General features: G+C 37.2%; 1 protein-coding gene across 2 annotated transcripts; it reads right to left on the reverse strand.

Moving 5' to 3' along the window:
• Positions 1-222: 222 nt before the first annotated feature.
• On the reverse strand, positions 223-13,581 carry LOC125291163 (arrestin-C-like). Of its 2 annotated transcripts, XM_048237756.1 has the most exons (18): positions 13,476-13,581; positions 12,237-12,267; positions 11,703-11,733; positions 11,405-11,465; positions 11,131-11,175; positions 10,796-10,989; positions 10,552-10,611; positions 10,116-10,192; positions 9,590-9,725; positions 9,399-9,483; positions 5,229-5,301; positions 4,818-4,961; positions 2,046-2,129; positions 1,674-1,697; positions 1,444-1,493; positions 1,326-1,344; positions 1,194-1,215; positions 223-991 (listed from the first exon to the last, which is right to left on the reverse strand). In XM_048237756.1, the coding sequence occupies exons 2-16, from the start codon at positions 12,242-12,244 to the stop codon at positions 1,340-1,342; spliced, it is 1,077 nt and encodes a 358-aa protein (XP_048093713.1). In that variant the 5' UTR covers positions 12,245-12,267; positions 13,476-13,581; the 3' UTR covers positions 223-991; positions 1,194-1,215; positions 1,326-1,339. The 2 variants fall into 2 exon arrangements, with proteins under 2 accessions (XP_048093713.1, XP_048093714.1); XM_048237757.1 differs by lacking the exons at positions 12,237-12,267; positions 13,476-13,581 and having other exon boundaries at positions 11,399-11,465; positions 11,703-11,728.
• Positions 13,582-16,289: the final 2,708 nt, after the last annotated feature.

A 16,289-nucleotide genomic window follows, 5' to 3' on the forward strand; every position in this document is an offset into this window, starting at 1 on the left:
AACAATACTAATACTAGTTTACTAATATCAGTAATGAAATATAACAACTGGATCATCATACTCAAAAGCATATTTTTTAATGAAAAAAAAAGAAAAATGCAATTTCTTTGTAAATTAAGCAAATAAGAGGATTAGTTACCATTATAGTATTGTATCAAGCAATGGACCAAATCTAAATTTCAAATTATAATTATAATCTCATAATATAATATATAATCAGTAGATCAATATTAGTAAGCTTTACCAAATTTAAAGATAATCAAGATAATCAAGTACAGATAACATGACTAGATTTGAAAAATGACATGTAAGTCTTTGTTTAGTCCTACGGTATATCTAATCTTTAGAACACACCTTATTTCACTAGTCACAGGTTCTGCTGGAACTTGATGAGTTAAATAGTGTGTGTTATGCCTTGGGCCAAACAATACATACCCTCATATTTGGCAAATATTTTTCCCTTCTGGTGGTTAGGATTAGATATGAGAGTTTATGGAAAATAACTTGAGTTAGACCTATATGTGAGTAAAGCTGTGAGTTTAGCTGTCTGCACCATGTTGAACCCTCCAAGTTTCCAAGGCCAACAATATCAAGCGAAACAATAGAACACATACAAAAAGCTTATCATACATGTAAAAGACTCATAAATGTATCACTTAAAAATTAGTGCAAAAAATAAATTTTCAGCGTTTTGAGTTCATATGCACAGTATAGCTGAAAGGGTTAGGTTATTTGTGAGTTGACAGACTGTTGACAGTGACATTCTGTTCTGGCTAAAGCACAAAAGTACAAAGATATACAGAAAATTAGCCAATAACTACCCAGCAACATGAGGAAGGAGACAAAGCTGTATCTTGATGTAACCTTACACATATACCCTGTCAATCTAATGCCATCAAAACAAGGAATTTCACAACTATTAATCTAGCTGAAACCAAATACATCCTTTCGAAAAAAAGTGAAGTCCTCTCCAGTGAACAAACACTTCCTCCTATGAAAAAAGGAACACGAGGGAAGAAATACAACACAACAATTTCTGAACAGTGAACACAAATATAATACGGATTCTAATCTATCCATCTGCTATTATATATGTAGGGTACAGCAGTCTTGATAGGCAATATTTTTTTTTCAATCTCCATAACACTTAAACTTGTGAAAGAATAAATAATACTGAAATTAACTAAACTCACCTTCATGTGCAGAGGAACTGACCTAAACCCCATAAGGAGATACTCATGTCAGTCCACTCAACATAAAATAATAACAATAGTAAAACTGAATTATAGTAAATGCTTTAGCCAGTTGATCAGTGTTTTACTTACAGCACATATTCAGTTCATGCTGAGAAAGGAGAAAAAAAACTGTTAACACCCTTTACCACATGAAATAAATGTCTAAACTACTAAACACTACTACATTGAGAGATGCCTGAAATGTTACCTTTTGGTTTGGGGTGCATTAAAATCAGCGGTACTTCTCCTGTCACCTCGCTAGGAGAGAGAGAGAGGGAGGGAATACAGAAAGGGCTAAATACACCACTGAAGATGACATAGATAAACTATTATAACAATTAAACAAATTAATTTATGGTCAACTATTGTAGAAATGAAATTTAAAACAATGTTAAAAGCTAAAAAGTAATTTATTACACAAAGAAAACAAAAACTCACCTGGCTGTTAGTCCTCCCAAAAAGCTGTATGGAGACACAATAATGTTATTATGTCATTCCATAGTTTAATGACATGTTGGTTTGGAACATACAGTACTGTATACTCCTTAATGTAAGGCTTTTATGTCAGTAAAAAAAAGTAATGTCGACAAACCCAACCATTCATTCAGATTCAGCAAACAAATGATTTTATATAAAGTACGATGCACATTATGAAATTTACCTGTTATCATTTGCTCATAGGCTCAATCTAACTGCACACAGTTAAAAAGCCAATCCCATTTTAGCATGGGTTTCTTTATACTGGAAAATAATATGTATTTCTCCAGCTGAGTGATAGAGATAGGACAGAGAGGATCTTAGAAGTCTTACCCGCCGCCTCCAGACACCAAGTTGACCTTAATTTTGTAGGAAACCAGAATTCCCATGATGTCCCTTTCCATGCCTGGTCTTATACTGGTGAAAGGATGAAAAGAAATAAAATGTACAGAGAGAGAGAGAGAGAGAGAGAGAGAGATGGAGAGAGAGAGAGAGAGAGAGAGAGAGAGAGAGAGAGAGAGAGACGTTTGACTTTTAGAAACCCTATTTCAAAATAAAACATTCCTTATGTGTGTTCCTCCCACAGGCTACGAGCGCTTAGAAATCAACCAAATATGTTGTGCAAGCGGTAGCACCTGTACCACTCTCAGGGTTGAATCCGACCTGTGGTCATTTCCCAATCCTACTGAGATGTTGTAATCGCAGGTATCTCTGACCTGACATGGTCAAAACTGCACGAAATTGGAAGTGTAGGATCATTATGACACCCTCTGAATATATATCATATATACCCCTGGCAGTACTTCCTACATTTTCCATGACCACTATGCCATAATGCTACGTGATAACGTTTCATACGGTCATTGGCTGCAGGCATTTTTGCAGTGAAACCAGCGCGAGAGACCATGGAAACGAACGGAGCATTTACCAGAAAACACAAGGAATTAGAAGAACGAACGGAGCCAGAGCAGGGAGCATAGACTGAAAGAGGAGGGAGGAGGAGCCAGTAAAGTAAAGTAAAAAGTACATAACACATGTACATAACACAAATACATAACACGTTACGAAATATTAACACAATTTCCTTTGTGGGGGGGCTGATGTCATGTAACGGAGGCCACAAAACCTGAAGCAGCAAGATCGTTAATTTTATTGTCTATGGCAGGGGTCGGCAACCTTTTTTGCCTGGAGAGCCACTTTTACCATATTTCTTATTTTTTTAATCTCAGAAGAGCCACATAAAGACAGTTCCAAGAAAAAGTTTGGATATTTAACGTATAGTTACTTCCATTCAACAGAGGATTTTTAAATAGCCTACATTTTCTACTAGTTTTAATGTGCAAGTAACTTGAAATGTAAAGTGGAATGACAGAAGTATAGACCTTAGGCTTCCCAGGTAGGCTAAACACCACCCCCTATTTTTCCAGTGTCCTTTGGTATGCAAAGTAACATCATAGTTAACAACACAACATTCAATTTTTGTTGACATGTCATTGGCGAAATTGAACATTAGGCCTACCAGAGATTAGATTTGGTGATGGCCTTGGAGTCTGGCTGGCTCATATTCAGTGAGGTAAAGTTTCATGCAAGAATTGATTTCAGAATCAGTCTTCGGATGGAAACTTTCCCATTTCAGCCTTGTGTTCACGCTCGCAAGTTGTGGTCGCTGACGTTTCCTTTTTGACATTTTCCTTATCTAGCCTACATCAAGTGCACACATCAACAATAACAATTAAAGTGTTCTCATTGACTGAAATGGAGGGAAATCGGTGATTTTGTTTGATATTGACATGGCAACGAACCACGAATGTAACAATATTGTGCAGCTACGGTTATGGAGTCAAGTGAGGTGGAAAGTTATATAGGCTAAATTACTCAGTTACAATATTACATTTTGAAAATGAACGAACTAAAATAAAATACATTTTAATTAAATACTCATTAATTTATTTCAAAAGCTGAGCCGCATCAGGGTAATCAAAAAGCCGCATGCGGCTCGAGCCATGGGTTGCCGACCCCTGGTCTATGGAGTTAGCTGAAGATGGAGAGGAACGACAGATTAATAGATAGATAGATAGATAGATAGAAAGATAGAGATCCCAAACATGAAGTGTTTGCACTTTCTGTGTATATTTTGTGGTGTGTATTCATCCCAACAATGTTAATAAAATTATCAAATGCATTCAGTGACACTCATCTCATAAACTCATAATTCTCTTATTTTCACTGGAAAAAAATTGGCTTTTAGAAATTCTGATTGGCTAGTAACTTTAGAAAGTTACCAGCCACACTGGTTGGTGATCAAAAAAGTTAATTTAGAACCCTGGATGGCACTTATCGCAAAGAGTAGGTGGTTCCCTGATTTGTTTTATTTGCGTACACATAAAGATGCACACACACACATACACACGCACATAAAAACACACACACAAAGACACGTAAACACTCACACACACTACACATGCACACACACATACATGCACACACACGACACGCACACAAACGCATAAACACACATACACACACACACACACACCCTCACTCACACAAACACACACAAAAAACACATACACACACACACACACACACAAACAAACACACACAAAAAAACTACTTGCATGCAGGCACACACACTCAATAAACACACATAGAAGCACACATATACACAAAAACAACCACACACTCTGCACACTCTCAATTACAAACACACACAAAAAGGAACAAAGTAGGAAATGAACACAATTTGACAAGCGTGACTTATTTTTGTGGAAAAAATGTGCTGGACTGGGCGGTGGTCATATTTTGTACTGCTCTGCGGTACATCTAGTTTTCTCAATGACTGAGGACTATGTGTGCATGGCCAGAGAGGCTCCTTTGACAAGGTACAGTACAGGTTCCAGGTAATTTAGAGTTCCTCAGAAGGATTACTGGTGGAATCCCACTGGACACCCCCGCAGAGAGATTAAAAAGGGGAGTTCAAAAGTTCAAAGGGGAGGAATGACCCAACCAAACTTTAGGTCATCTGTTTAGGAAGGGTGACGATGCGAAAGGTATTCAGTTTAACTGTAGCCTTAGTGATAAAACTGGGCACCTTGTCTTACTCACATTGTAGTGGAGGCCAGGTTTGTGTCCTCATCTTTCAGCTTGCCGTCCAGGGCCAAGCCCTTCTTGTTCTTGTTGTTGGCATTGGCAAGCAGGGGAGTGATGGAGAGTGCCTTCTCAAACGTCCCACCAGCCTCTACGGTCTCCCTGTGACATGCAGAGATATCACACTGTCATTAAAGGCACTATACTTTTATATTCCCCCAGAGTCTTTATATTATAGAGAGTATAATAGCCCAGTGTATTTTTACATCCTAAATTGCACATTGATCATACCTAGCCATTTAGTGTGGAATGATATAAATATGGAATCTATGAGATGTGCAATATTATTGATTTGGTATTAGGAAAACATCAATTAACCTAAGACAGATAGTAGTCTCTGTTAATTAATCAAACGGAATGAAAACTTACGAAAATTCTTGGCTCAATATGTTTTTGGTATATTTATCTGCAGAATACAGCACCACATCTGTAGTTTGGTCCACTAAAAAAGAAAGGATAATAGGCATTAACACCACACATATAATGTGGATGTGCTCTAAAGGGTAACACTCCATAATAAATAGCAAACTAGTAATTACCTAACGCTTTGTTAATATTAGTTAATTGTTACTAAAATATCTATTTGGCACAAGTTAATAGTTTTTTCATCATTAATTCAATATTAGTTGTTTGCATAAAATCTGTATGTTAATATTTTAACAATATAACTGTTATTATAATATAACTAATATTGTATTAATATGTGTTAATAGTTAACTAAATGTCTTTTTGGCACTAATTAACAGTTATCTCTTACATCATTTAAATGTTAACTGTTTATTTACAAACTATATGCTAATATAAAAGTTAATGACATATTATTATTTATCTAGCTTTTCTGATTAGCTTTGTGGAGAATTTATGGAATTTATGGTTTATGGCTTTATGGTCTTATGGGGTGTATAAGGCACCCTACTGCCAGTGGTTGGTTGTGTGAGAGTTTGCGCACCTCTTCTTCCACTTCATCCTTATTGGATACCTTTGTGGTTGGCTGTCCTGTAATTGGTGACCCTCTGTCTAGTGTATGAAAGCAGTGTCCTCTTTGCCTTTGGAAGTACTATTTGCTTGCTGCTTGAATTTGGTGAGGGGTGTAACAGAGTTAGAAATGTAGTTTAGTGTTTGTATGTGATTTTCGCCGTAATTAAGCAGCTTTTTTGAGATTGGTGTTTTGGAGCCCCCTTTGGAGAAACGGTTTGCATTGTTGCCATAGCTGATCAGAAGCGGTATGCTTTGCATTAGGCCTGTCAAACTCGATTCCTTTTAAGGATCCGGGTTATTCTGAGTCACTCACTAAACTGATCCGGGTTGAACGAGTCACTTGAGTCACTTGAGTCAGTATTGCTAAATCGCAAAGAAATTCAGTCCTACGTTCAAGCAGTGCAGTGGGGTGCTTCATTTCGTTAAGTGCCTTCTCATGTTGGATGTGAATCCTCCATGATTTGAAACCAGGTTTTTGCAGTACTTGCATTTAGCCTTTAGAGTTTTGCTCTCCTGGTCAAAGTGCATCCACACATTGTTCATCTTTTTGGTGCTCATGTTCAGAAACTTTGATCTTATTGACAGAGAGGGTAGCCTATATTATAATAATTAATTATTTGTTGTTGTTTTGTTAACAATAGAAAAGTTTGCCTAGGTCTAATGCTACTCTGCTACAATGTTTATTACCACTACTATATACTAATAGTAGGCTACTAGGAATCTGTTCTAATAAGTATTATAGGCTGCTAATACTAGGCAACTAATATTATTATTAATCATAGCTATACTGTTAGGTAGCATAATATAATATAATAATAAATATAAAATAGCCCCTAATATAATAGCATCAAAACCTCCACCCACTCACGGAAAGAAAGCAGTTTGAGCCAGACTGTTTATTTATTGTCTTAACCTAGCCTAAGCAATTGACTTTCAATGTAGACATAGAAACGTAGAAATGCCCTGCAGTGAATAAATTATTATTATTGTTATTATTATTATTATTATTATTATTATTACTACTACTACTACTACTACTACTATTCTCATTAGGCCTATTATTATGACACTCAACGACAGTAGAAACTAGGCTACTGGCCGCCTCGATCTATAGATCCACTCATGACAATGTTTGGGACTGTCTTCGAGCCGGCTGATTTCGGGCTGACTTTTGCGCCTCATAACAAGATAAAGTAACCGCCCGCCCATAACAAGGGTGATCCGACTGACTCAGGTAGCCTACTCAAGCAACTCCATACAGAGCTTGCAATGTTTGGACTGTCTTTGCGACCTAATTGCATTTTATAGTAGGCTATGCGTGCAGAACATATGTTATTTCAGAAGTGAAAGCATGGCTTTTGTTGTGGATTTGTTTTTCACCTTGATGAGGAGTTACTCGCTCCTCTAAAGATCCACTCATGACAACGTAGCCGGCTGATTCGGCTGACTCGCACTCAACGTAGCCTAACCGGCCGGCTGATCCGACTAACCCGGATTGCTACTCAGCCACTCCAATCTGAGTCCCATGGTCTGCGAATCTGCAATGTTTCCGGCTCTCGCGGAAGTTAACCAGTTATCTCGGACTGCCTGCTCACTCAGTCGCTTGAGTTGATTTGTGGAGTTGTGGTTGCCTCTGAAATTGTTACATTTTTGGCAGCTACGATGGCTAGGGCTAGGAGGCTAGCTAATGTTGCAAGAGGTTTGTGTGTGGCGGCTGTTTATCGTTTAGATTGAATTGTAGTAGGACTCAACTGATCCGAGTTAATGATACTCGCGACTCATGGGTTAATTTAAAGACACGGGTGAAAGATCCGAGTGAGTCACGACTCAAACACCTTTACTTTGCATTGGGTGGGTTGACTGTATAAAGCACTCTCCACTTTGTTTTAATTTTGTAACTGTAAAATGTTGTTTACGTTGAAAACTTCGACCACCTGTATTATATTACTTTACATGTATTGTTAGGATTCGGTAGCAATTCTAGCAACTTAGAGAACGTTTATTAATGTTTTCATTATGACCACGAGTTCATACACACGAGTCTAACGTGACTAGCTGTAAACTCCGCTAGCAACTTTCCATGCATTCAGTGTAGTTTAGCTTAGTGCTCATGGAAAGTGCTATTCAGTCTAGCAGGAAATTAATGTACATTTTGTTTAGCATTATGTTTATGCATTACCTCCGTAACCTACGTCTGTGAGTGTTTAGTGAGTCTCAGAATATTAATAAACAAGTTCTGTGCATTGCTAGTAGGGCTGACAGTGATGGTATAGGAATCATGCATGTAATATAGCCCATTCAACTACTTCTTTTTATTTTGCTTGTGCAGATGTTGTTTTATGTATGCCAGTGCCTGAAGGCATGTTTTGTTTTAACTTTTCCTAAAGGAATAAATGTGATAAGCCAGTTTTGGTCTCAGTCCCTTCACCGTCTGACTAATAGTTATATATTACTAATATATTAATAAAGCAACCAACTTTATTATAAGGGTCCCCATACGGATAGTTATATATTACTAATATATTAATTAAAGCAACCAACTTTATTATAAGGGTCCCCATACTGATAGTTATATATTACTAATATATTAATTAAGCTCAACCAACTTTATTATAAGGGGCCCCACGCTTATAGCTATATACTACTAATATATTAATTAGCTTAACCAACTTTATTGCAAGCGTTTCTGGCGCCGAGAAGAGTGGCAGCATGTCAAGGTAGCTCCGTGTTTTTTTCCTTGAATTTCCCCTTCGGGATCAATAAAGTATCTATCTATCTATTGTAAGGGTCCTATGGGGAGTGGTTCATTTTGGGATAGGCAGAAGCACAGTTTAATATCAATTAGTTAAATAATAATAAGTCATTAACTTTAACTATTAGTTTGTAAATAAACATTTAACATTTAAATGATGTAAGAAATAACTATTAATTAGTGCCAAAAATACATTTAGTTAACTATTAACACATATTAATACAATATTAGTTAATAGATTTGCTAAAACATTAACACAGATTTTATGCAAACAACAAATATTTAATTGATGATAAAAAACTATTAACTTGTGCCAAATAGATATGTAAGTAACAATTAACAAATATTAACAAAGGGTTAGGTAATTACTGGTTTGCTATTTATTATGGCACCTTATTATGGAGTGTTACCCATTAGGGTTTTTCAATGGAAGGCAAAAGGTGAAGAAGGGGTTTTGGAGTTGTCAGAAAAAAAATAATCATCAGGTCATTTCTTTACATGGGTTGAAATCGACAATTTATTAATTTCTTATTCCAAGAGATTAGTCATGGCTTCTGCATGCAATATTTGGCAACACTAGGTCAGGTTTGGCTAGAAACACCAGGTAGTTGGAGTATACTCATGATATACAATGGATTCCCATGTGTTGTTTAAATATGATTGCTGGTGGTGTTGAACCTTTGTGTTTTCAGGTATGGGAGAGGATCAAATAATAATAAAAATCATCTGCTGTCACTGACTGAATGAAATCCAATTCTAATTAGTACTTTTATCATCTATTGGCCTTACAGTTTATCTGAGTCACTTACCAAAAATCTTGAATTTGTTTATGACTTTGTTGGTTTCGTTCCTGACTTTTATTTTAACAGGGATTGGGTTGCCATGATAATAGATCTGACAGGTAATAAAAAACAAAGACAGATCAAGAAAGTAAGTGAACATGTTCGATCATATGCATAGATTAACTGCCTATATGGTTTAGATCCTGTGGTTAGTGTACCTCCTTGTCCAGAGATAACTCCATATGGACGGGTTTGTCCGAGGTCATGAAACACTTCATGATGGCCAGCTTGGGCCCAGGGCCTGTCTGGTCAGGAGCATATTGGATCTTCCGAATGATGAGACGGCAGGTGTCCCTACAGAGGTTCAGTCAGTTATTTAACAGTCTCCTTTGTAATCTATAATCCTTAACTTGTCATTAATTAAAACTGGGCTGTATTGGCGACCTAACCTGGGGTAAAGGATCATGGAAGTAGGTTGTGGGAAGAATTAGACTAAAAAACAGGTGAGTAAGCCACAGCACAACCAAGTAACCAGATGTGTCTTTTTCCTCATGTGTCTACCATGTTCTAATTACCGGTAAGCAATTTATGCAAAATGATTTGAATAATTGCTAATGCCAAATTACCGTATAGTATTATTAAGTATTTTTTTTATTATGCCTCTCCTCATGAATGAATGAATAAATAAATGAATAAACGAATGAACGAATGAGATAATAATAAATAAAAAAAACAGTCACTCACTGCTTGTCCACTTGCTCATCTGGATCATCAGCCTCCATGGCCATGTAGGCTTTCACCTCAAAGTCTACCCCACAAGCCTAGGGACATGGTCAACACAAACAAACATCCATTTAATATGGAACACTGATAAGATGATAAACCGTGTAAAAGGACTCTACTGGGCAATATCAAACATTATTACACGGCTCTTCATAATGCTGTAGAATGCTCCATTCACTTGAATGGACCTTCCCAACGTTAGTTTATAACAGACCGTTGCTATGTATAACAGACCGCTGTATATTTCTTTTTCATTATTTTACATGTTGGTTGTACATTTTGTCTCATTTTCTTTTAAACTTGTCAATTCCATTATGCATGGCCTGTGTTGTTGCATGGTAATAAATTGAGTTAATGATTGGATCTAAGAGTTAGTGTCATGCTCAGATTCTCTTACCTTGCCTTTGTCGTCCTCTCCTGGCTGAAGGGTGACAGAGCAAGGCAGATTTGTTGGGATCTAGGAGGAGCATAGCATTCATGCTCTGTTAGAATGTGTTTTACATCTATATTAAGAAAAGTAGATCCTTTAACCAAAACAGATTTTTGGTCAGTCTGCATGGAGGTCAGTTTGGTCTACGCGATAGTCTGGGACAAAACAAGCTAAAGGTGGGGAGCGGGATAGAACAGAAAGTTCAAAGTACTTCAATGGTGAAGGGATGGCCCTCCTCTCCTGCCTTCTTTAGCAGGGCTTCGTGCAGTGGGGTTATGGTGGGGTTGTGACCAGCAGGAGGGAACAGCTGTATGTTGTGCACCCAGATGTCTTTTCTGAAGGACATTCCAATCACATCTAGATCTTCACTGCCATAGCGGAAAGCACTGGTCATCTGTAACCAGACTGTGAGAGCATAACCAAGACAGAAAAATGAACCAGCTGGAACTAGGTGGACAGTTGGAGGGTATTTTTCAATAAATTCAGCAACCAATGCCTGCAGTACAACACATAATTTATGGGAAATTCTGTATGTATGTATTTTACCTTTCCTTCCCCCAAGAGCTGACTGGTCGAACTTCAACACACCCTCTGTAAGGACAAACATACAAAGACAGAAAGAAGTGACACCTCGGGAACTCTTTATGGAAATACAAGGTCCAATTACTGAATGATGATACCCACTGAAATAGCTTGAAATATAATGTTTTTGTTGTGATAGGCTACTGACAAATAATGTCATGTTAACAGCAACATAAAGCATATTGTTATATGGAACTGAGGAAAGTGCAAAGGATGTGTAGGGATGACATACACTTACCGATGGGGTCAACACTTTCTACATGGTCTATGAAGTCCCTCTTCCCCAAGTAGAGTACAAGCTGAAAGGGAGGACAGGAGGTTTAGTAATAACTTGCAATATGCTTATCTATATGCAGAGTTATATTCTCTTACATTTCTTGTTCTGTTGAACTGTCAAGCTGTGAGTGATTAACACTATGGCCTTAAAAACAAAAAATATATTTTACTCCAAATATCTGAATATATTGTATATAATTAATTAAATATTGCATGTATGGTGACTGTAAATCTCTGAAATGTGCAGAGAGGGAAATTACCTGCCCGTTTCTACTGGCTTTCTTGAAAACCCTTGAAAATAAATGAAAAACACTGCTTATGACCAATAAATCAATAAACAGATTATTTTTTAAACATAAATCTGTTGATTAAAATGCTATCTGTATTTAACATGTGTATAATGGAATTAAGTAGACACAGTGTAATTGCATTCACATAGTATTGATCTATTTATAGAAGAAAAGTGTGAACTCGGATTGTTGTGACAACAAAAGCCAATTTGTGGAATTAGTAGTAGTTGGCACGGTTACACGATTTGACCTTGTGCAGATGCATTCTCTCTTTTCTTCCTGTTACCATGCACCAGATGGGCACTCCCTTATTGATCATTGTTTTATGCACACTTCTTTCACTTATGTTTTATCTTTGTTTACAGATGTGTTGCCTGTGCATTCTCTGTTGAGATTTAACCAGATATTGCCACAAAATGCTTTTGTTTTGTTACACAAAATAAAAATACATTTTACGTCACTGAATCTTTTTTGTATTGTACATGTAATCATAACAACACCTACTTGGTCATGGTTTTGGACCTGAAGAACAGTTCTACAGAGAAAGGGGGAAAAATGCAATGATGACATTTGTTAAGAGTACATTCTGACCAACCCAAGACTCATTGTTCAGTTGACTCATTGTTCAGTTTGGTCAATGTGTGTGTGTGTGTGTGTGTGTGTGTGTGTGTGTGTACATGCATGTATGCATTTGTTTTTGTTCACCTACAGTATCCCTGCGTACTTGCAAAGGGGCGGAGTAGGCATGATTTGTTAATCCCAGTAAATGGGATTACAAAATCACTCCCATCTCCCCTCAACTAAATCTTACACTGGGATTAGCCTTTATGCTGTTGCTCATCCAATATGCTAAAGTCTTTACCAACACTCTGTACACTCTTAAAATGACTCTCAATTGACAAGTTCTGTTTTTGGAGAGCTGGTATCTGTCAATAAACAGAGCATGGTAGTTTGGCAATGCAACCATGTTTGAGTAGGCTACTGTTTGCTGTGAATTTGACTGCCCTGAGAATCAAAGGAGATCTGCCCGATAGCAAACGACCATGTAAGAGTCATCTTTAAAATATTATAATTCTAACTCTCCTCCAAACACAAGATAGGCCTGCCCATCATGCCAGATTATTGCAACTTTGTTGGTACTACATTTTCTAAATATAAAATACATCTCACACCTAGGCAAAACTTCACTAACAAGAAGGTTGTCAGAGAACCATATTACGTAACCATGCTGATCCCTACTGGTATGTACACATGTAAATGTTTGTCAAAGAAAAATAGGAAACAAATTGATGAGTTTGAAAGGAACACTTAAATGGCTCATTCGATCAATTAACCTACTCAGTGAGCAATAGATTCAAGAAAAATAAAGTAAAAACGTTCACGTGGCTTTCCGCTGTAACACGAACCCATGGGTGCGAGGATGACGACACTTTTAACAAATTATCTTTCCACATGATGTTAAGCGTTCGCTTCTAATCCTAGTGTAAATCTATTGCTTCAATTGCTGCAATTTCAACTCAAAAAAAAAAAAAAGACATCATCTGTGGTAAAGGCGCGAATGTTCTGCATATGGTGGCACATGTCCACTGCCAGAAGTCAACTGAAGGAAACTGTAGCCTATGTCTTGGGTAAAATTGCACTGATCCCACACGGTGTACGCTAACATTGTCTCTCATTGAGTGACTAAATATACACTAAAATCAGAAGGGGAGGGTACTAATAGGGGAAGGGAACATTACTTACCTAAATGACACAATAACGTCTCTCTTCTCTTTATCGGTAATCCTTGACACACAATCTGACCGGACAGTGTAGCCTACCTAATGAGGGCTGGCCAAGGAATTTATAAGCTAACAAGTGTCAGCTCCCTCCCCTGACTGCTTCGTCTATATAAATATGGGGGACCTATTTAGCACCATTAAAAAGCTATAATGGATATTATTATCGTAGGAAAGCATAGCCCACGACATTAATGTGAGAGTACAAAGCACGTTAAGGTTTTACAAAATTAGAAGACATGCGCAAAGGAACCTGGTCTTGTAATTTTCTTAACAAAATGAAAAAAAGAGAAATAGGTCTACTATGTTGGCAGTTACAATTGATAAAGTTCATGAAGAGGTTGCAAAGCTTTTTGGTATAAATGATTTTTTACAGTATATATCACTATATGTTGTAGAGTCATGTTGTCCAGACCCAGATGTGCAATTACTGCACTCCATACACTTGAAATAGAGAAGCATAGATTATATCAGGAGCTGTCCGTGGTCCTGAAGGGCACTCTAATGCAGTGAGGATTCAAACGCTATAAACAACAAAACAACAGCAACAATAAATAAAAGCAAACTAATGATGATTGTTTTTAAGTAGAATATTGTTTTCTATTTAAATCAGTTTATTTTGGTGTCATATCCTTGTCTATTGAAATGTCAAAATTCATACTTCTATCATGTACAAAATGTGTGAGAAAGTAATACTGAAAGCAAAACACCTGTATATAATAAAACACAACATTTAAGTTTTTACCAACACTATATATATGCACACAAATAAATCTTTCAGTCAGTCAGATAAGCTGTTTCCCTGGGCCTCTGTGGATAACACTGCCTGTGCATGGATATGAGGATTGTGGGGTATTAGCACACCATGGGCTCAAAGGGCAACGTGGTAGAAAGGCAGAGGCATCGCAGCAATGTGGCCTTAGTGTGCAAGTCAAGTCAAGTGAAGTTTATTTATATAGCACATTTCATACACAGAGGTCATTCAATGTGCTTTACATAAACAAAACCAAACAATAATAACAAATAAAAAGCATAGAAAGGCAATATAGTCAAAGAATAGTTAAAAGGTAAAGATCATAATAAAAAGAAAACATAAAACACTAGGTAAAATAATTTAAAAATAAAGGATAATTAGTAAGCAAAAAACGAAGGCAAAAGTAGTAAAAAAAGTAATAAAAGATTAAGTAGAATAATTATCAAGGCAGATTCAGAATTTGTAACTCGGCACAGTTAGCAGAAAGAATCTTTTTGAAGTGCACCCCTACTTCACTTTGGTTTCATGTTAAATACTTGACTTTGAATAGTTGAATAGTGGAGGTTTGGGGTGCACAACTATGATCTATTGCATTGCCTTGCTTTACTCTGCTACACAATATCACTGCTCATCTTTTCTTTTTTTTGCATCTGCATTCTTGAAAGTTTTATTTAAAACTACCCTGCCCTCCAAACATTGTGTGTGTGTGTGTGTGTGTGTGTGTGTGTGTGTGTGTGTGAGTGTGTGTGTGTGGAGGGGTGAGGGGGTGTGGTGTATGAGAAGAGGGATACCGGATGATTGACTGATGTGCTGAGGATAGATTTGTAGGCTAACCACAAAACTGTTTCGTTGTTGAACTTACTTGAGGGGATGATAATTACTGCTGTCGTGCCTCTGCAGCTCAGCTCAGCACGTATATCTCTGTCAATCCAATCTAGGAGGTTGACAAGATTCCTCATCTCAATGCATTGTGAAGGGATTTAGAGATTAGCTAGCAAACAAGAATGGTGCTACAGTTGCTATAGGCTTATTATACATGCAGAAGGTTAAGGTAATAGTGCCTTGGAGTTTCAGCACTGGCTGAATAGCTGTCCACACACACACACACACACACACACACACACACACAAGTATGTGGATATTACAGAAAGGGAGTAGAGTAGGCCCATTCCTAGCTGGTGCAAAAGGGCTTGAGGTATATTGCCAATGGTTAAGTACACTACACTGAACCTGCAGCCAATGAAGCAACTTGCATGTTTGTGGTTGCACAGATAAAAAAAAATCAAACAAACAAACCAAAAAAAGTATCTTTACTTTTTACTTCACTTACTCATATGGCTGGGCAGATGTCTTACAATAGCAAGGACGGAAATGAAAATAATATCAGTACAGTCTGTTTTGTGTATGTATTCTACACCCCAGTGTCTGTCTGGCAATTTAGCTAAATGAGTTTGAGTCCTCTCCAAAACCACAAAGTTGCTCTCAGCCATCACATTAAGTCACAGACAATAGGGAGGGAAAGTGAAAACCAGCGCCCCAAGTGGTTGCGTTCCTATCGAAGAGCAGCTCCAATGTTAAGTCCCATAGACCTATTTTTAAAAAAAAATTTTGTGAAGCCAAATCAGCAATGTTATCCACCAAAATATTTTTCAGTGTCTATACAGTAATAATATTGTACAGTATTAGTACAGTATTGTACAATAACATTATACAGTAGTAACTGTGAAAATGTCAGACCCTATTTTGCCTTATTTAAGAAAATCGAAATTGCTCCTTTTGTTTCATAAACGAACTACAAAAGAAGTCACGTGACTTTACCCTTCAACGTTACTCATGGTAGCATGGTTTGTTTATTAGCCTGGTTAGCATTGACACTTAACACTTACAGCTAGCTCTTCATGTGAGTAGAAGCACAACACCAGTTATTCTGACATAAAGGTTATCACCACGCGGTTTACATCACGTTCCGTTATTACAAAAATATGTTAAGCCAGTTAACCAAATTGCGTATTGATCAGTTAGAGA

This window comes from Alosa alosa, chromosome 2 (genome assembly GCF_017589495.1).
Source record: "Alosa alosa isolate M-15738 ecotype Scorff River chromosome 2, AALO_Geno_1.1, whole genome shotgun sequence".
NCBI lineage: Eukaryota > Metazoa > Chordata > Actinopteri > Clupeiformes > Clupeidae > Alosa > Alosa alosa.